The 19786-nt window shown below is 39.2% G+C and overlaps 1 protein-coding gene across 4 annotated transcripts in view; it reads left to right on the forward strand.

Moving 5' to 3' along the window:
* Positions 1-19786, forward strand: part of INPP5F (inositol polyphosphate-5-phosphatase F) — a 138377-nt gene that overhangs the window by 91299 nt on the left and 27292 nt on the right. For 3 of the 4 annotated variants that reach the window (XM_054521417.2, XM_054521416.2, NM_001374345.1), the window contains 7 exon segments: positions 1865-2001; positions 11714-11842; positions 12066-12233; positions 12354-12410; positions 14747-14945; positions 15489-15668; positions 16571-16638. In XM_054521417.2, the coding sequence (XP_054377392.1) occupies positions 1975-2001; positions 11714-11842; positions 12066-12233; positions 12354-12410; positions 14747-14945; positions 15489-15668; positions 16571-16638 (828 nt within the window). In that variant the 5' untranslated portion in view covers positions 1865-1974. 4 annotated transcript variants of the gene reach the window in all.

Consider the following 19786-nt stretch of genomic DNA (forward strand, 5'->3'; position numbering starts at 1 on the left):
CTTTTTAATTTTTTAAAACTTTTTGACTCTTCTGTAATAACACTTAGCTTAAAACACAAACACATTGTACAGCTGTGCAAAAATATTTTCTTTTTACCCTTATTTAACTTTTTTTATAAGTAGGGATATACCTAAAATAATGGTAAAAAGTATAGTACAGCAAATACATAAACCAGTAAGTCATTTATTACCATTATCAAGTCTTATGTATATATGTAATTGTATGTTGTATACTTTTCTATCACTAGCAGTGCAGTAGGTTTATACCAGAATCACACAAATGTGTAGTGCGTCATGCTACATTTATGATGTCACTATGTGATAGGAATTTTTCAGCTCCGTGATAATTTTAAGGGGCCATTACTGCATATGTAGCTCATCATTGACTGAAACATCATTATGTGGTACATGACTGTATAGGTTTATATCACCTCATATTTTCTTCCTTACATGAAGGGTAGTACACTCTAGGTATTCTTTTATGCTTTGATTTAATAATATATTTTATTGGCTGGGCACGGTGGCTCACACCTATAATCCCAGCACTTTGAGAGCCCAAGGCTGGCAGATTGCTTGAGCCCAGCAGTTTGAGACCAGCCTGGGCAACATGGCAAAACCCCATCTCTTAAAAAAAAAAAAGTACAAAAATTAGCTGGGCATGGTGGTGCATGCCTGTGTTCCCAGCTACTTTAGAGGCTGAGGTGGGAGGTTTGCTTGAGCCCAGGAGGCAGAGGCTGCCATGAGCTGAGATTGCGCTACTGCACTCTAGCCTGGGTGACAGAGTGAGACCGAGTCTCAAACAAAACAAAATAAAACATATATTTATTATGTTATTATAACATAGCCTTATTATGTACAGTCAGCCCTGTGTATCCATTGAGTTCTGTGTCTGTGGATCTAACCAACCATGCATGGAAAATTTTTGGAAAAAAAAAAAAGGATGGTTGCATCTGTACTGGACATGTATAGACTTTTCTTTCTCGTCATTATTGCTTAAACAATACAGTTTAAAAACTGTTTACCATAGCATTTAGATTATATCAGGTATTGTAAGCAATCTAGAGATGACTTCAAGTACATAAGAGGATGTGCATAGGTTTTATACAAATACTACACCATTTTACATGAGAGACTTGAGCATCCGTGGCGTTTGGTATCCACTGGGGGTCCTGGAGCCAGTCCCCTGCAGATACCGAGGGATGGCTGTATGTTAATAATATATTCAGGTTGTCTACTAAGTGCATCCAGGAATCCTTCCTTATTAATTTATAGAATACTTTTTTGTTTTTTTACAGCTGCATAGTACTCCATTGCATGGATGTGCCATAGTTTATTCAACCACTGTCCTGTATCTGGACATTAGGCTGTTTCCAGTGTTTATTGTAATTATAAAATAGGCTTCAGTGTATATACTTTGGTTGTTGAGGTGTACCCTCAGGGTAAATTCCCAAAGATGGGTTCACTGGACTGATTAAAGGTAAGTGCATTTGTTGTATTGTTAGGTATTGCTAAATTTCCTTCCAGAAAAGTTGTATTTGTCATCGGTATGCTCACCTGCACAGCTGTTTTGAGTTTTTTCACAGTCTCGCCAGCACATGTGTTGTCATTCTTGTTAATTGTTCCCAATCTGCTGGGTGAGCATGGTGTCACAACTGGTTTTAATTTACATTTCTCTAATTATGAGTGAGATTGAACATCTTTTCACATGTTTAAGGGTCATTTTATGTCTTTGTGACATGTTTTACTTTAAAAGTTTATTTTAAACTTTAAAAGTTTGTTATCATTGTTAGGTTATTCACCTTCAACTTGTCAGAACAGTAGCACTCTAAAAACGCCAGACTTTATTATGACTCTCCTCTTTCAGATCTTCCATGGTGGCTTATTCTAATTCGGCAGAAAGCATTGGTGGGCAAACTCCCAGGAGACCATGAGGTCTGTAAAGTTACCAAAATTGCTGTGCTCTCACTTTCTGAAATGGAACCTCAGGATCTTGAGCTAGAGGTAGGTGACATAAAGGGAAATTATATGGAAACCTGATGTAAATGTAATAGCAAATATGAGGATTTGGTTCAGTAGACCAGAAACTTACATTTTTAGAGCTGGGTAATGTTTTTAAAATAATTTAATCCTAAGATTTTCCAACTTAGTAGTGGAACTCTTGTTTCAAAATCCATGAAATCTAGTATAGAAGACACAGAAAAGCAGGGCTGCTGTGGTTGAAGTAGTGTTGAGGGAATCCCTGGGGCTCCGTCCACTTGATCTCTCCTGGGAAGCCATCTTCTGTTTCCAGGGTGCCCTAGGGCTCTGCACAGTACAGTTTGAAAACTTCTTAGGGAAAAGGAGTGAGTTAAGAAAAGGAGACCTCTTATTATATCCTCTTTTGTCTGCATTTCTTGAAATTTTTCTAAGCATATATTACTCTATTACAATTTACAAAGAAAGTTTTTTAAAAGGAAGACAGTCACTCATCTAATGTAATCTCTTTATTTTCCAGAGAAGAGCTCAAGTCCACAAGTAGAGTGATTTAAGGATGAAATAATGAGATTGCCTAGGGCTAGTGTTTTTTTACCACAAGGTGCTGCCTCCTAGTAGAAGTAACCCATGAAAGCATTTATGTCCTGTTTGCTCTCAGTATGGGAATTTGATGCCTAGTAATTGTCATCACTCCGATTGTTTTGTTCACTATGTGATGTGCCAGGTGGGCCCTGTGTATTACATAGATGATAATATTTAGTCCCCAAGACCACCCTATGAGGTAGACATTACTACAAATAAAGGAGGCTAGGTGGGTGGCTTCTGTCTTTGACAGGCTGAGGCTGGAGGATCGCTTGAGCTGAGGGGTTCGAGACCAGCCTGGGCAACATAGCCAGACCTTGTCTTGTGGAAAAAAAAAATTAATGAGTGAATGGATTTCAGAAAATAAAATAAAAACAAATAAAGGAGGCCTGGCAAGGGTTAAGTCACACAGCTGGCACAGGTGGGGCCTGGATCTAGACTCAGGCTGCCTGGTCCTGTATAATTCTGCTGAGCTGCCGCCCTGTTACCTGAACAGCAGGTAACAGCAAAGCACACACTGCCCCACAACTCAACACATGTTTTTCCATGTAGAGTTCTTGGGGAGGAACTTTGGGGACAGGATTAAATTGCCTTAAGAATAAGTAAAAATAAAACTATTTTTATGCTTCAAATGTCACTGGAAGTTTGACAGTTGAATTTTAAGAAACATTAAAATGAATTTAAGCAGACTCTGATATTAATTATTTGTTACAGGAATCGAAAAAAGTTTGGAATTCTTAATTCTCCTTTTATTGGTACTTATGCTAGAACACTATTCACTATTGCTGATCGAGAGACAAAAAACCTAGGTGGCAATTAGGCCTATTAAAAGCAGATGTTTGCAGTTTTTGTTTGCATTTTTTTGGGGTGAAGAGCAGCCAGACTAGCAAAAATTGTATTAGTTTCCTAAGCCAATAAATTTGCTGGCAGTGTCTTTTGGATGGTTTTGCTGACACACTGAAAGATCAGGATGGCTTGTTATCACAGACCTTTCCCTTGAGGGTGGGCACCCCTTTGGCCTGGCATTCTGGTTTGAGCACTAAGACTGGGGTCTCTGGCAGTTTGATTTAGAGCCGGGAACCAGCCCGCCCAGCACTTTGTCCATCCGCCAGTCATGATTTGCGTATTTGGCACTCCCAGTTCTGAGGAAATTAAATGTCACGCATCATCCAGAAAAGGTTGGGACCTTTGTTAGGCCTTTCAGGGAGGTGTTCTGATGTCCTTCATGGCCACCAATCTGTAACATTTTTGAGACTAGTAGCTGACTATTCAATAAAAAGGGAAAAAACCAAGATGGCTTTAGGAACTAACATTTATATGGAGCCTTTAAGGCCAAAAGTGTGAATATTATCAAAGCTTTAAGAACTTCTTTATTCTTCATACTTTCCCTTTTTTCTCTCTCGATAGGGGTAAGAGATTATATTCAAATAAAAAGGAAAGTGAGATTTCCTCCATTGACATAATTATTTTTACAGCTGTTGGGCTGTACAGTATAAACTACTGCACTTCTCAGGGGCAGCAAGATGGTGGTTCACGTTAAGAGTTGAATATACGTAACGACGCTTGCTAATTAAGAGTAAAAGTAACTGCAGAGAAAGTATTTCCAGGTCCTGTCTCAGTGAATAGTTTGGTACACCTTTCTCTCAAGAGATTAACATTTTAGAAATTTACACTTTTGCCATTTTTTCTTTCCTTTTAATCCTGTTTTATGGTGAAGGAACTTTGCAACAGTGAACAACAGGAAGGGCAAAGAACCACATGTTGAAAATCACAACTTTATTATCTTTTAACGTGTTAATTTAAATCTTGGTATCTATTTCAATTTCCATATAACTCAATTTAAAAGAGTTTTTAGAAGCTTCATCCTTTTTAAATTGTTTTTTGGTTATACAGTAAATTGTAAAAGAGAAGAAAAAAAATTCCTCCACTTGGAAATAATTGTTATCAATATTCTACTGAGTTTTGGTGGGTGTTTCCATTTGTGCCTAGGCTCTTTGGAGGACCAGTGTTACTTTCACATGTTTCAGAATAGTTTTTCTGTTTTGCACTTTACATATTTCCCTCTAGTCTTATTATTTTTTTAAGAACATAGGAAGACTTTGTTAAACAACACTACTTATTTCTCCTTAGTATGACTTTCTGATTTGGATGTCTGTATATCAGTTTGAATAATCTGCATTTATTCCAGCAGCATCCTTTAATGTGGTCACTGTTCCCAGATTTGCTAAAGCTTAAGTCTGTGTTCTGTAATTGGAGCAGAAGCAATCTTATTTCAGAGACAGGTGTTAATAGAACTTCTAGTTTTCTGCCTCTGTTGTCTTTTTATCGCAAATATATGCCTTATTTGTTTGCCAATTAAAAAAAATAATTCACATACCATAATTCAAATACTATAGAGTTCACCCATTTAAAGTATGTAAGTCAATGGTTTTTAGTGTATTCAGAGTCATGTGGTTATCACCACAATCAATTTTAGAACCTTTCATCATCCCCCGAAAAAACCCCATCTTCGTTAGCAGCCATGCCTCACTTCCTCCGAAACTCCATCTCCCCAGCACCATGCAACCACTAATCTCCTTTCTGTCTCTATAAATATTTGTCTGTTCTGGACATCTCATAGAAACGGAATAATATACCACGTGGCCTTTTGTGACGGACTTCTTTCACCTAGCATAGCTTTTAAGGTTCATGCCAGTTGTAGTGTGTAGCAGTACTTTATTCTTCTTTATTGCCAGATAATCTCTTGTATGGGTATGTCACATTTTATTTATTTGTTCATCAGTTAGTGGACATTTGAGTTGTTTCCACCTTTTAGCTATTATGAATAATGCTATTATAAGCCGTTTTGCATACAAGTTCTTGGTGGTATATTTGTTTTTATCTCTCTTGGGTGTGTACCTAGCAATGGAATTGCTGGTTCATATGGTAACTCTAACCTTTTGTGGAACTGCCAGACTGGTTTTTTTTTTTTTTTTTTTTTTGAGACAGAGCCTTGCTCTGTCGCCCAGGCTGGAGTGCAGTGGCGCAATCTCGGCTCACTGCAGCCTCCGCCTCCTGGGTTCAAACGATTCTCCTGCCTCAGCCTCCTGAGTAGCTGGGACTACAGGTGCGTGCCACCACACCCGACTAATTTTTTGTATTTTTAGTAGAGATGGGGTTTCACTGTGTTAGCCTGGTTAGATGGTCTTGATCTTCTGACCTTGTGATCCGCCTGAGAGAGAGAGAGAGAGAGAGACTGACTTTGCCTGTAATCTCAGCACTTTGGGGGGGTGCCGAGGTGGGAGGATTGCTTAAGGCCAGGAGTTTGAGACCAGCCTGGGCCACATAGCAAGACTCTGTCTCTATGAAAAATTTAAAAATTAGCTGGGTGTGTTGGTGTCTACCTGTAGTCACAGGTCCTCAGGAGACTGAGGCAGGAGGATTGCTTGAGCCCTGGAGTTTGAGGCTGCAGTGAGCTGTGATTGTACCACAGCACTCTAGCCTAGACGGTGAAGTGAGACCCTGTCTCTAAAAAAGAAAAATTAAAAATCTATATAAGGGTATGAAGAATCTGTAATGGTTTAAACAATGAGGACATAGATGTTGCTTCTTTAGAAAAAAAATACCCTTTAAAGTTATATAGGCTTACGTTCCATGTCTGCATATCTTATTTGCGTATCTCATTGCCTTAATAGATAACCGCATCATTTTCCGTATTTAGTTTCCATCAGACATCTGTTTAAAATTTTAGCTTCAGATGGATGTAGATACCAGCTTTTCACATAAAATTATTTATATCCCTTTTCTTAAATGGCAGCAGTAACATCAACCCTTAGTCTCGGTCACAAGATGTAAGTTGCAAGCATAATTTAAAAACTAGGGAAGTGCTGTGGAGCTTGTGGCTGTGGTGTTTTCTTTTTGAGATCGCATGTTTCAGAGTTGTGATAAGGACCTAACCACATACCACACAGAACTGGCTGGGCCTCTGGAAAAGGGAAGGTGATCCTGTTGCCAGTGCTGTGCATTGTAATTCCTGGGGCTCTGTGTAAACAAAATACCTTAGGACTGGGAAGGAATCCTAAGAAGTAATTTTCTCTATCCCTGTTTTTTGTCAGGACTGAATTTAATCTTTTCAGAAAGGTAGTGCTCTATACTTTATTTTCTAAAGATAACTGTGTGGAAGAGTCTTAACATGCTCATTGGAAATGTTTGCATTTATAGTAATCTCATTTATTTATTTGTTTGAGACAGGGTCTCGCTGTGTCACACAGGCTGGAATGCAGTTGCGCGATCCTCCTGCCTTCAGCCCCCCAAGTGGCTGGTATTACAGGCATGTGCCACCACCCCCAGCTAATTTTTTTTTTTCTATTTTTTGAAGAGATGGGGTCTCACTATATTACCCATGCTGGTCTTGAATACCTGGGCTTAAGCAGTCCGCCTGCCTTTACCTCCCAAAGTGCTGGGATTATAGGTGTGAGCCCCTGCACCTGGCCAGTAATTTTAAATTTTTATTTAGAAAAAATCACTTTTAAGAGACAGAGAAAGCCTTCCAGTGAAGGTGTTTCCGTGAGTTTGAACTTTGTTATACAGATCCACAATCCTTATCTGAACTTCTTGGGGCCATATTTGTTTTAGAATTCAAATTTTTTGGGGTTTTCAAAAGGTTATTCCCTGTATTTTCTACCCTCTAAAGTGGTTCTGGAGCATTACCCCACAATAAAACACATTAATGTTTCTTAAAGAATGGTATGAATATTCATACTAAGGGAGGTAAGTGATGATTATCAGTATCTTCATTATCAGTTCAGGGCATGCTTTGCCATTAAATGAGTTTTTAACTTAAAAGATACAAGTTTTAGAGTTTTTTGGATTTTGGAATTGTACATAAGGAAGTTAAGGGATGATGGGCTTATATTAACTCTGTTTCAAGCCCAGGATGAGGGTAGGTAAAAGAAAGAAAAATAGAAAAGACCAGGTGTGGTGGCTCATGCCTGTAATCCCAACACTTTGGGAGGCTGAGGCGAGCAGATAACTTGAGGTCAGGAGTTCAAGACCAGCCTGGCCAACATGGTGAAACCCTGTCTACTAAAAATACAAAACTTAGCCAGGCATGGTGGCATGTGCCTGTAGTTCCAGCTACTCGGGAGGCTGAGGTGGAAGAACTGCTTGGATCTGGGAGGCGGAGGTTGCAGCAAGCTGAGATTGCGCCATTGTACTCTAGCTTGGGCGACAGAGCGAGACTCTGTCTCAAAGAAGGAAAGAAGGAAGGAAGGAAAGGAAAGAAGGAAGGAAAGGGAAGGGGTAGGGGGAGGGGAGGAAGAAGGGAGGAAGGGAGGAAGGCAGGCAGGCAGGAAGGAAATGCCAAGCTTAGAGAATAGCATTTTTTAAAGTAGATCAGACTGAAGCCATAGGCCTTTCTGGGTCTGCATCTAGAAGCAGACAGTAGCAGGTGGGAATTTGGCCCCTAGACAGTAGAGAGGACTAACAGGGCTTCATGGGAGATGGGATCCTGGGGCCATGCTTAGCACTTAAGGCCTGGTGCTCAGGTGGAACTCCCTAGATCATGACGGGAGCTGTTAGAGTGTCTGCACTGAGTTGGATAATCCTGCATAGAACATCTCCTGTGTGCCATGCCAGCAGCACTTCCATGAAGAAGTACTGGTCTGGGCAAAAGATAGGGATCTGAATCAACACCATAGCAATGGGCATGAAGTGGTTGGGGTTGATAGGAGAGACTTAGAGAAGGAGAATGATGAAAGATGATTCCAAGGTTTCTTGCTTAAATGATCCAGTGGGCGGTGCAGTCATCACCTGAAATAGGGCATACCAGAGAAGGAACAATATTTGGGGAGCGGATGTTGCTCAGTTGTAGAGATGCTGAGTTTGAGGGTCTAATGTGTCTCAGTGTGGGGGAGACGTCACATGTATCAGTCTTGAGATTAGGGCAAAAGAGTGGAGTTAGCACATGTAGTAGTAGTTAAAACGAGGAAAGAGGGTGACATTTTTTAGATGGAGCATGAAGACTGAGAAGAGAGTTAAGGGTAGAACGCTGGGAATACCATCAGTTTTAGAGAAGAAAGATACACCCACAAAGGAGACTGAGAAGGAACAGCCAGAGATGGGGAAGGACCCCGAGAGATTGTTGTCATGGGGACCAGAGGAAGAGACAGCAGGGAGTGTTCTCTCATTCCGAGAGAGTTAGGAGGCCTAAGCAGTGTCATCGGAGCCTTTACTCCTTGACCTGCCCCAATCAGACTATAGTCCTTACAGTTCCAGTAGCTGGGACGCTGTACCCTGCTGGCTCTCGAGTGGATTCCATATTTGAGGAATGGATTTAAAAGAAGATTCTCACTTGTGTAAACATGTCACAAGGTGCTAGGAAAGGGGCTATTAGAGGTTAGGACAAAGGAAAGGGGTGAATGATGAGCCCAGGTCCTAATCCCAGAAACTAACCTTGAAGAGAACAATGGACTCTGTCTTTCTGAGTGAGGAAAACTTGGGTGCAGACTAGGTGTGCTGTTGCACATTTACTTGAAATAGCAGACCTTTGATAGATTCCTGGGGGGAAATTTTTGCTGGCTTGAGTGCTCTTAAAGAATGACTATGTTGGCCGGGCGCCGTGGCTCACACCTATCATCCCAGCACTTTGGGAGGCCGAGGTGGGCAGATCATGTGAGGTTGGGAGTTCGAGACCAGCCTGACCAACATGGAGAAACCGCGTCTCTACTAAAAATAAAATATTAGCTAGGCATGGTGGTGCATGCCTGTAATCCTAGCTACTCGGGAGGCTGAGGCAGGAGAATTGTTTGAACCCAGGAGGCGGAGGTTGTGGTGAGCCGAAACTGTGCCATTACACTCCAGCCTGGGCAACAAGAGCAAAACTCTGTCTCAAAAAAAAAAGAATGGCTATGTCTGTGTATCCTGTTTTGAATACTAAAATTGTAACAATCTGTAGCTCGGTTTTGAGCAAGTAAGCATGTTTTCAGGTTTTTAAAAGAGTTATTCATATGACTAATCACTAACATTTTATATAAAAATTGCTAGCCAGCAGTTGCCTAGTGCCACAAGCAAAGTAGTAGCCGGAGACCAAAGGGAAGCATCTTTTTAAAACTGCTGCTCTGCTGCCCCAGTGATGCTGTATCAAGGAGGGTGGGGTGTGTGCGATGTGTTCATGGGAGAAGGGCAGTGATGGTCGTGAAAGCTCCAATGGCAGCGTCTGCTAAGGCACTGGAGGTAGGAGTCAACAAGACAAAGATCCTGCCTCAACGTCTGGTTTTGGACGTGTTGAGTTTGAGATGTCTGGTAGACATCCCAGTGGAAATGTTGGGATATGTGAGGCTGGAGTTTTGGGAGAGAGCTGGGCTGGAAATAAACATTTAGGAAGGTGGGGTTGGCGTATGGACAGTATTGGAATCCATGAGTCTGGATGAAATCACTGAGGGAGTGAATGCAGATGAGAAGGGGATGAAGGACCGAAGCTTGGGGCACCTAGACATCAAGCAGGAGGCTGGAAAGGAACTGCTCAAAGCGGCAGAGGAGGAGTGACCAGTGGGAGCCAGGTGAAGCCGTGTGTTGTAGGATGAGGGAGGGACTCAGACGCTACTGAGAGGTTAAGAACCAAGAGCGCTGGGTTTAGCAAAGAGGAGGTCATTGATCATGCTGGAGACAGCAGCTTGGGAGAGTGGTAGGGGTGAAAGCCAAATTGGGGGTGGGGTGGGGGGAGTGGGGGGTTGGGGGCGAGTTGGGGAGAGAATGGGAGGCGTGGAGCTGGAGGCACTGAGGAGTGCAGAGTGAGTAAGAGGACAGCAGTGGCTGAGGAAGAGGAGTCACGCAGGGGTGTGCGGAGGAGGATGGGCCTGTGTGCTGACGGAAACGATCACGGAAAGAGGGGTGCCATGTCCATACGCTTGGTTCTGTCTTCTCTCCTTCCCTGTCACCTGGAATTCTTGCTAGTTTTGCTTATTTGAAAGGAAATAAAGTGAGCTGTTCTGGTAGTAGGAGTATAAAGCTTTTCTCCCTCATCTTTAGTTCCCTTGTCTTTAATGGTAGGGCAGGAGCAGCTTAAAGCTGTAATCATGGCGTGAAACCCGTGTGGACAGTTTTTGATAGCCATAATTTTGAAAAGGCTTGAAATCATCTGGAGATTCCATTGCACATGAAAATTTGGTCCAGTTATTAGTTTCTACTTCCAAATTTGATAAAACAGGGATTCTCTCTCTCTCTCTCTTAATCAAAGCTTAAACTCACTTTTCTTCTCATTTTATCTTGTTAATAGTTATTTTGTAACACACTGATGATAATAAGCTTTTAATAACTATTAGTTCTTATTAAGAGTCTCCTACTTAGTATAGCAATGAAACTAGTTTGTTGAAAAAATGGAATTGGTCTGCATATTGTTAACAGAATTTGTGTGTACATTTCAGAATATTTGCTTTGTTTGCTGAGCTACATGAAATTATATGTAAATCCCTCAACCTTAATCAGGTAGCCTTCTTTAGAACCTTCTGTGCCTTGTCTTAACACAGCCGTATTCACGCTGCCACGCCCTTCCTTACGCTTGTCAGCTGTGCGGCACTTCTCCTGCAGCCCCTAATTACTGCTTCTTCAAGTTTAACGAATCTCCGGACCCAAAGCGTATGTTATTAAGCTGATTTCATTAGTGCATGTGAGCGTAGGAGGAGAGGGAGTGGTTGAAATGTCCATCTTTTAGGGCTCCCACTAGAGCAGGCTCTTAAGCCATCTTCTCAACCAAAACACTCAATTAGCATCAGTATTTAGCATGGATACCTGTAAAGTCATAACCCTGAAGCATAGCAAATGTGCATTTTGCAATTTTTAAATTCTTAGATACTAATTTCCAAAGCATTAATAACCTCAGCCAGAACATTTCACTCTTCAGTTATGTTAGAAGAGAACCGATTATGAGCCTAACCTGATTTTTCCACCTCTAAATCCTAAGTATATCCTGCCCTGTATTCTTTGTGTTTTATCCTCTGCTGTAGCTTTCTCATCATGGGACTCATAGCTGTGTTTGCCATCAGTTGTCTACTTGATAATTTTTCTAACTCTTGAGGTTTACTGTTAATCAGAATGCCTGAGCAGTAGCATTCACTTTTGCACTCGAACATTTAACAAGCAGATATTAGTAATAACAAATCATCTTTCTCTTCCTATTTAGCTCTGTAAGAAGCATCATTTTGGTATTAACAAACCAGAGAAGATCATACCATCTCCTGATGACTCAAAGTTTCTACTGAAGACCTTTACGCATATTAAATCCAATGTGTCTGCTCCTAATAAAAAGAAAGTAAGAGTTTAATTGATATGGGCTTTGAATTCATCTTTGATTAGGTTTAAATGGACAGATAGTTCTCCACTCAGAAAATTTATTTTCAAACCATTTGTTGTATTGAAGCACCATCTCCTTATGCCCTTGGGATTATTTTCACTTCTCTCTTAGGAATTTATGTGTTATCCCCAGACTACTTTACATTTAATTTCTGTAGTAATAGTAGATTAATTTCTTATAGGTTAAGGAAAGTAAAGAGAAGGAGAAATTGGAGAGGAGATTACTTGAAGAGTTGCTGAAGATGTTCATGGACTCAGAATCCTTTTATTATAGCTTGACCTATGACCTGACCAATTCGGTGCAGAGGCAGAGCACTGGGGAGAGGGATGGTCGGCCCCTCTGGCAGAAGGTACCACTCACAGCTCGTAGAGCAGGGTTTGCCCTTGGGAAGAAGTGATGGCCTGTTTTGGCTTTTGTAGGAAAACTGAAATAATGTGTTTCTGAACTATTGTTCCTGCACCTTTTCTAGGTTGATGACCGATTTTTTTGGAATAAATACATGATACAAGATCTTACTGAGATTGGTGTGAGTAGTTGTTTCTAAAATTTCCTAACCCTACTGAAATTGGTCTGTTTGTTTCTAAAACATCTGGTTATAATTGTGAAGCAAATGTTTTTTAATTATATTAAGATACATTTTTAAAGACCACTATGTTTTCCCCTGTGGAATGGGAATCATTTAGCCAGGAAAACCAAGGCATTATTTTAAGGCAGTTTACAATTCTACTGCCTCATCACAGGCCTGTCTTTTTAGCACATTCCCATAGGATAATGGTAAGTTAAGGCTGTGGAACTCATGTTCGTAGAGTTCCTGCAAAAGAGGTATTTTCTTTCTACCCATTGGGAATGTTCAAGCCCAGTTTTCCTGTAATGGTACCAGTTTTTTTTTACCTTCGCCGGACCTCTGTTTTCTATCTGGGAATTGGAATAGCCAAATCTCTGAGGCCATTGCTGTACTACCAGTATTTGATTGAGGGAAGATACAGAATATGATGAGATTATTGCATGAAGTTCCTTTGGTTTGATGATTATTTTTTTCCTTTTCTTGGTCATGTATGTTGGAAAATTGACTGTCTAAAGACAATTCATTCAATCAACAAATATTTATGGAAGGCCTGTTATGTGCCACTTGTCTTTTAGACACTAAACAAAGCAGGCAAATAGGTGAATAAAGTCATATATTATCTTTTAAACTTTCAGAAATTTCACACCTTTTCCTTTTGGTTTCTCCCCCTTAGTGGTGGTTAGTATCATTGATTTTCACATATCTAGTGGTGTCTTCGCTAGATATCCATCAATTGCCTCTATGGAGAATGAGGCCTGAGATTATTCTTACCTCTGTTTGCAATGCTGATCAAACTGTGACCACCAAAACCCAGTGGTAGAGGAGAAAAGCAGGGGCATCTGTAATGAGCATTTGTCCTGTGTGCTGACAATACCGAGCTCTAACATGTTTTGCCGAGTTTTTGTCAGAATACTTTTACATTACCATTTAAAACTGACGACTTGAAGTTGTCATATTCAAAGGTGACATTTGGCCACATAAATTTCTCTATGCCTGTCAAGAGTTTGCATTTATTGCTAGAACAGAAATACAAATAATGGGAATGGTGATAAGAATGCAGGTAGATCCTTTACCTCACTATTTTCAATTTTAGCCACCTTCCTAAGATCCTATCTGCAGGCTCCATAAAACAAAACAAAACAAAACTGAGATAGGACCTGGAGTGTTTGGTGATGGAAGAAGAGGTGGATTTGAAGTGGATGCTGAGATTAAGGCTGGGTACACTTACGGAGATAAGAGAGAAAGTAGGACAAAGAAGAACTCTCTGGAGCATTTTTATCCTTTACTGTCTCTGCAGACAATAAGTTGAGAAATCTGTCTTCTTAGTCTGAAAGAGACAGAAGAAGAAATCTTTATTTTATTTATTTGCTTTTTTGACGCAGAGTCTCTCTCTGTCGCCCAGGCTGGAGTGCAGTGGCATGATCTCAGCTCACTGCAACTCCACCTCCCGGGTTCAAGTGATTCTCCCGTCTCAGCCTCCCAAGTAGCTGGGATTACAGCTTGCGCCACCACGCCCAGCTAATTTTTTGTATTTTTAGTAGAGACGGGGTTTCACCATATTGGCCAGGCTGGTCTCAGACTCCTGGCCTCAAGTGAATTGCCCACCTCAGCCTCCTAAAGTGCTGGGATTACAGGCATTGATCCACTGCAACTGACCAGAAGAAGAAATCTTTAATCAATACTCTCCTAATTATGTTGGATGACATTTTAAAATAAGACATTTATGAAATGGGGTTTTTTTTTGGTTTCATTTATTACTTAGATTTTAGCTTCAGGAATTGAGATTTTTTTTTTTCTAAGCCAGAAAATAAAGTTGACCTATGTGTTTCATAATAAAGTGATCAGAGTTGGTTGTATTTTATTAAAGCCTTAATACAGTTGGGAGTTGAGAATCATAATCATAAACGTTTGTTAAATACTTCCCATATGGCAGGCACTGTGCTAAACACTGCGTGTATTATCTATTTAATTTTCACAACTTCTTGAAGTAGTTGTTACTGTTTCCTGGAGAAGGACAGCGATGGCGAGGGTGACTCCCCTCAGTGAGTTAATAAATGGTGAGCTTGGATTTGTACCCAGGCAGCCTGGCTCTTAGGCTGTGTTCACCATAAAGAAAAGGAAAGACCTCCTCTATCCCTTCCTTACGTGGTGTTCTTCAATAAGCAGAAAATATGGTTGAATAATGGAAGGTTTCTGCTTCTAATAAACTGAGAAATATGTGCTGACTACTGTTTGGGTTTAAGAAAGTAGCAGTGCTGTACAGAATAGAAACAATATGATGTTCATTTTGTTTTCAGACTCCAGATGTGGACTTTTGGATTATCCCCATGATCCAAGGTTTTGTACAGATTGAAGAACTTGTGGTTAATTATACCGAATCATCTGATGATGAGAAAAGCAGCCCAGAGACCCCCCCTCAGGAGTCCACCTGTGTAGATGATATTCACCCACGATTTCTAGTGGCTCTCATTTCACGCCGAAGTAGGCACAGAGCAGGTGAGTGGAGGGCTGTAATAGCATGCAAATCAAATCCAGGCGAGAATGGAAAAGCTGCAGATGTGTTGAAATGCTAATGACAATAATGGATTTGGAAACACAGTTGGCTTCAAAGTGCTTGGGGACTCTAAATACTGTGATATAATTGGGGACACATTTTTGAAGAGGGGTGAATAAGAGAGAGTTAGCAAAATGAGAAGGAAAAGGAGGTACATACATAGAAGAGAGAAAGTCACTTGAGATGTGCTTCCGAATACTGGCACTCCACTGACAGCATGTATCACCGTGATAAATCCTTCCTATGTGCTAGTGCCTTTGGGAAAACCTTTCTTTTTCAGTTCAGAGGAACTGAGCTTCAACTTGTTAAAAACAATGATGCATACAGTTATGATTTTGGGTAAGTTGATACTGTTCTGCTTGGCAGTTGCACACTGAATCCCCCAGGCTATCCTGGAAGATATACATTTGATTAGGAAGCATAATCTAGTCAGACTAAATAAATTTTTTAAAAAGTTGCTGTTTTCTGCTTTAATTTTCTTTCAGGAATGCGCTATAAACGAAGAGGAGTGGATAAAAATGGAAATGTTGCCAATTATGTGGAGACTGAGCAGTTGATTCATGTTCATAATCATACCCTGTCATTTGTTCAAACACGAGGCTCTGTGCCTGTCTTTTGGAGCCAGGTTGGGTATCGATATAACCCAAGACCGCGGCTGGACAGAAGTAAGCAGGTCAATTATTTGGTTTGCAAATGGTGATTTCAGAGAGAATAGTTTTTAAGAAATTGGTTACGTTAAGTTTGGATTTGCTTTGCCAGATACTTCATTCAAAACAATAACTTGTATTTGAAAAATGTAATAGTAATGTAATAATCATAGGAGTAAAAATAGTTGACTAAGTCATTTATTTAACAATAAAAAATTTCTCTAATGGTAGAGCAAAACAGCTTACTTCAGAGATTTTAAATTGCTGTTGCTTTGAAGAGTACTTTATTGAATGTTTAACTTTGGAAAGGAGCGAATCTAGCCAGTATTCGTAGAAGCAGGAAATAGCTTAAGATGGAATCTGCCAAAAATCAATAAGATGCCTTTACTCAAATGTTTTTCTGTGAAAGGTTTTTTTTTTTTTTTTTTTTTTTTTTTTTTTTTTAAATCTTGAGTATTTTGTTTCTTCCAGTATTTTAACTTTAGTCTTGGAATAGCGAAGTCATTTAAATCTAATTAGATTACTGAATGAGCTTGATTTTAAAAAAATTGTTAAAGTGTATTTCTCTCTCAACTTAGTTGGTATTCTTTGTGAGAATTCAGTAAGGCTTTGGTTTTTAAAATATTGTTTTAGAGGGGTTTTTATTCTCTTATAAACTACGTGAAAGTTTTTCTGAGAAGTAGGCTGGATATATAAATAATCTCATAATGTCATAGTTTGCACTTTCAGATATATTTTAGTGTAGTGTAACTGGAAAAAAATCAGATCTTTGACTTAGCATTTCATTTTTAAATGATGGTTTTAGACAATCTTAGTTCATTTGGTCTGTCAATAAATTAAAAGTAAGAATAAAGATGGAGTAGACACTAATATGTCTTAAACATGGGAAGAAAAAAAGATTTTGTATCACTTCTTTGTAGGTGAAAAGGAAACTGTTGCCTATTTCTGTGCCCATTTCGAAGAACAACTGAACATTTACAAAAAACAGGTGGGCTTTGATCTACAGTAGTAAAATGTTCCTTCATCTTTAGAAATAACTTTTTCTTTAAATTTCATGAAAATTGTACTATTCAAAATTAAAGCATTTGTCATGAAGTTTAACACATTTAAGCTAAGAGTTTTCTTAATATTCTTTAAGAATAATCATTGAGTCAGCTACTTTTTTTTTTTTTTTTTTTTTAAAAGAGACACTGTCTTGCTATATTGCCCAGGGCTCAAGCAGTTTTCTCTCCTCAGCCTCCCGAGTAGCTGAGACTACAGGCACGTGCCACTGTGCCCGGCAGGGTCAGCTACTTTAGACTGTGTTTGGATAGCGTGAAGAGGTTAGATTGCTATCAATTAATTATAACAATCTAAGAAGCATCTAGACCAAGGAATGAAAGTCATGTCTCAGTACCACCTACAGTTCAACCTCCTGGAGATAACTTGTTATGTATTTTTCAGTATCTTTTTTTCTCTGCTCACCTTCATATTCACTCACATATAAGAATGCAAGTGTATAAACCAAAATCAACTGAAAACTGGTAGGTGAGATACAAGTTCAATGATTTTGATACAAGATGAATATATAATAGTAATGCTGTTATCCATTAGCAGTGACCAGTGTGAATGAGTAATGCCGTGGAATGTGTAATGAATAGGTAAATGCATTTTTTTTTCAGCAACAAAAATGAAATAGGAAGAAACAGCCTAAAATAACAAAAAGATAGCATGTATATGGAGGAAAAAAAGAAAAAAACTACTGAAGAACACAACAGAAAACCTGACTTAAGTGGAGAGAAAATACCTGGAAGGGAAGTCTCAATATTAAATAGATTTCAGTTCTTCCTAAATTAATATATAAATTTTGGGCAATCACAAAGTCTCAGCAGGGAAATAGTAAACCCTCAGATTGAAAAAATTATGAGGTTTGATGATAAGAGTTAAAAGGGGCGAGTATTTAGGTTTTGAAATAACTCTCACACATTGGTCGAAGGAGCATAAGTTGGTACAGCCATTTTGAAGGTATTATCAATTAAACATACTGCTTAACCCAGTAATTTTAATTTTTGATATCTATCCTATATACCCTATACAAAAATCAGTTGAGATGGATTATGAACCTAAATGTGAAAGGTTAAGCAATAAAACTTTTAGAAGAAAAAATAGAACATCTTTTTGACCTGGTGACTTAAATAGGACTTTAAAAAGCACTAACTATTGTCTTCCCATGTTTTCAATGTATTATTATGTATCACATATTTTATTAGTTGTTTAGTAATGCCCATCTAGGAAATAGTTTTTATTTTTAAAAAACACTCTAATGAAAAAAATGACAAATTAGACTTTAAATTTGTTTTTATTAAAACTTTACTAAATTATAAATATTAAAATACTGTTGTAAATATTATTAAAATTTTATTAAAATTATATAGGACTTTAGAAAACACCATAGTGAAAAAAACTTGATACATTTGGCTTTATTAAAATAAAAAACTTCTATTTGTTAAGACACCAGAAAATGGAAAGGCAGTTCACAAAGTGGTAGAAGATATTTAAGATTTTTCAATGTATGTATGACAAAGGTCTCATATCTAGAGTATATTTAAAAATGCCTGCTGGGTGTGGTGGCTCACGCCTGTAATCCCAGCACTTTGGGAGGCCAAGGTGGGTGGATCACGAGGTCAGGAGTTTGAGACCACCCTGGCCAGCATGATGAAACCCTGTCTCTACTGAAAAAAATTAACCGGGCATGGTGGCTTGTGCCTGTAATCCCAGCTTCTCGGGAGGCTGAGGCAGGAGAATTGTTTGAACCCAGGAGGTAGAAGTTGCAGTAAGCGAAGATTGTGCCACTGCACTCCTGGATGACAGAGTGAGATTCCGTCTCAAAAAAAAAACCAAAAACCTAAAAATTTATTCAAAAGGATGTACAACCCAAAAGAGAGCTGGACAAAAGAGGATATCCAGAAAGTCAGTAGATGTATGCAAAAGGGCTCCACTTCATTAACTGTCAGGGAAATGCAAATTAAAGCCACTACTCAACACACCAGAATGGCTAACATAAAAAAGTTGGAAAGCTTAGGTAACATGGAGAAATCCTTTCTCTACTAAAAATACAAAAATTAGCTGGGCACGGTGGGATGCACCTGTAGTCCCAGCTACTCAGGAGGCTGAAGTGGGAGAATCACTTGAGCCCAGGAGGCGGAGGTTGCAGTGAGCCAAGATCATACCACTGTGCTCCTGCCTGGATGGAGACAGAGCAACACTCTGTCTCAAAAAAAAAAAAAAAAAAATTTGGAGGGATACCAAGTTTTGACAAGGACGTGGAGCAACTAGAACTGTAATAGAAAAAATTTTTTAAATCTGTCTGAGAGAAACATATTCAGTCAAGGAGGCATGTACAAGAACACTCATTGCAGCATAGAAACAACCTAATTGTTCATCAGGAGGACAATAGGTGGGAAAATCAGGCATGGCACATCTAAAGTATTGAATATAAATGATGGAAAAGAATGAGGTAGATCCACGTGTACTAACCTGGGAAGATCTTAAAATCACCTTGTGGAGTAAGGAGAGAAAACTTTAACAGCATATGGTATGTTAGCCATTTAAAAAATCCCACAAAACAAAATTAGGTCATTTACATACAGTTGGTTCTCTTCCATTTATTCTATCCACACACATATGACATGCATATTTGTACAGAAATGCATTTATGTGGGCTGAATGGGGATACACCCAACTGATAACAGGAGTTACCTCCAGGGAGGGCCATAGGATTGGGTTGTGGTCAGGAAGGATTTGACCTTATTTTACATTTGAATTTCTTTCAGTGGGAATAAATTCATGTATTAGCAATATGTGTAATTATAAGTAGATATAAAGAATAGAGCCTGTCTCTACAAAAAAATTAAAAAATTAGCCAGGCCTGGTGGCACATGGCTGTAGTCCCAGCTACACAAAAGGCTGAAGTGGGAGGATCACTTGAGCCCAGCAGGTGAAGGCTACAGTGAGCCATGATTGTGCCACTGCACTCCAGCCTGGGTGATGGAGTGAGACTCTGTCTCCAAAATAAATAAGTAAATAAATAAAATTAAACAATAAAAATACAATAACTAATAAACCACATTTTAAATGTAACACGCAATTATAAAACA

This window comes from Pongo abelii, chromosome 8, assembly GCF_028885655.2.
Source record: "Pongo abelii isolate AG06213 chromosome 8, NHGRI_mPonAbe1-v2.0_pri, whole genome shotgun sequence".
NCBI lineage: Eukaryota > Metazoa > Chordata > Mammalia > Primates > Hominidae > Pongo > Pongo abelii.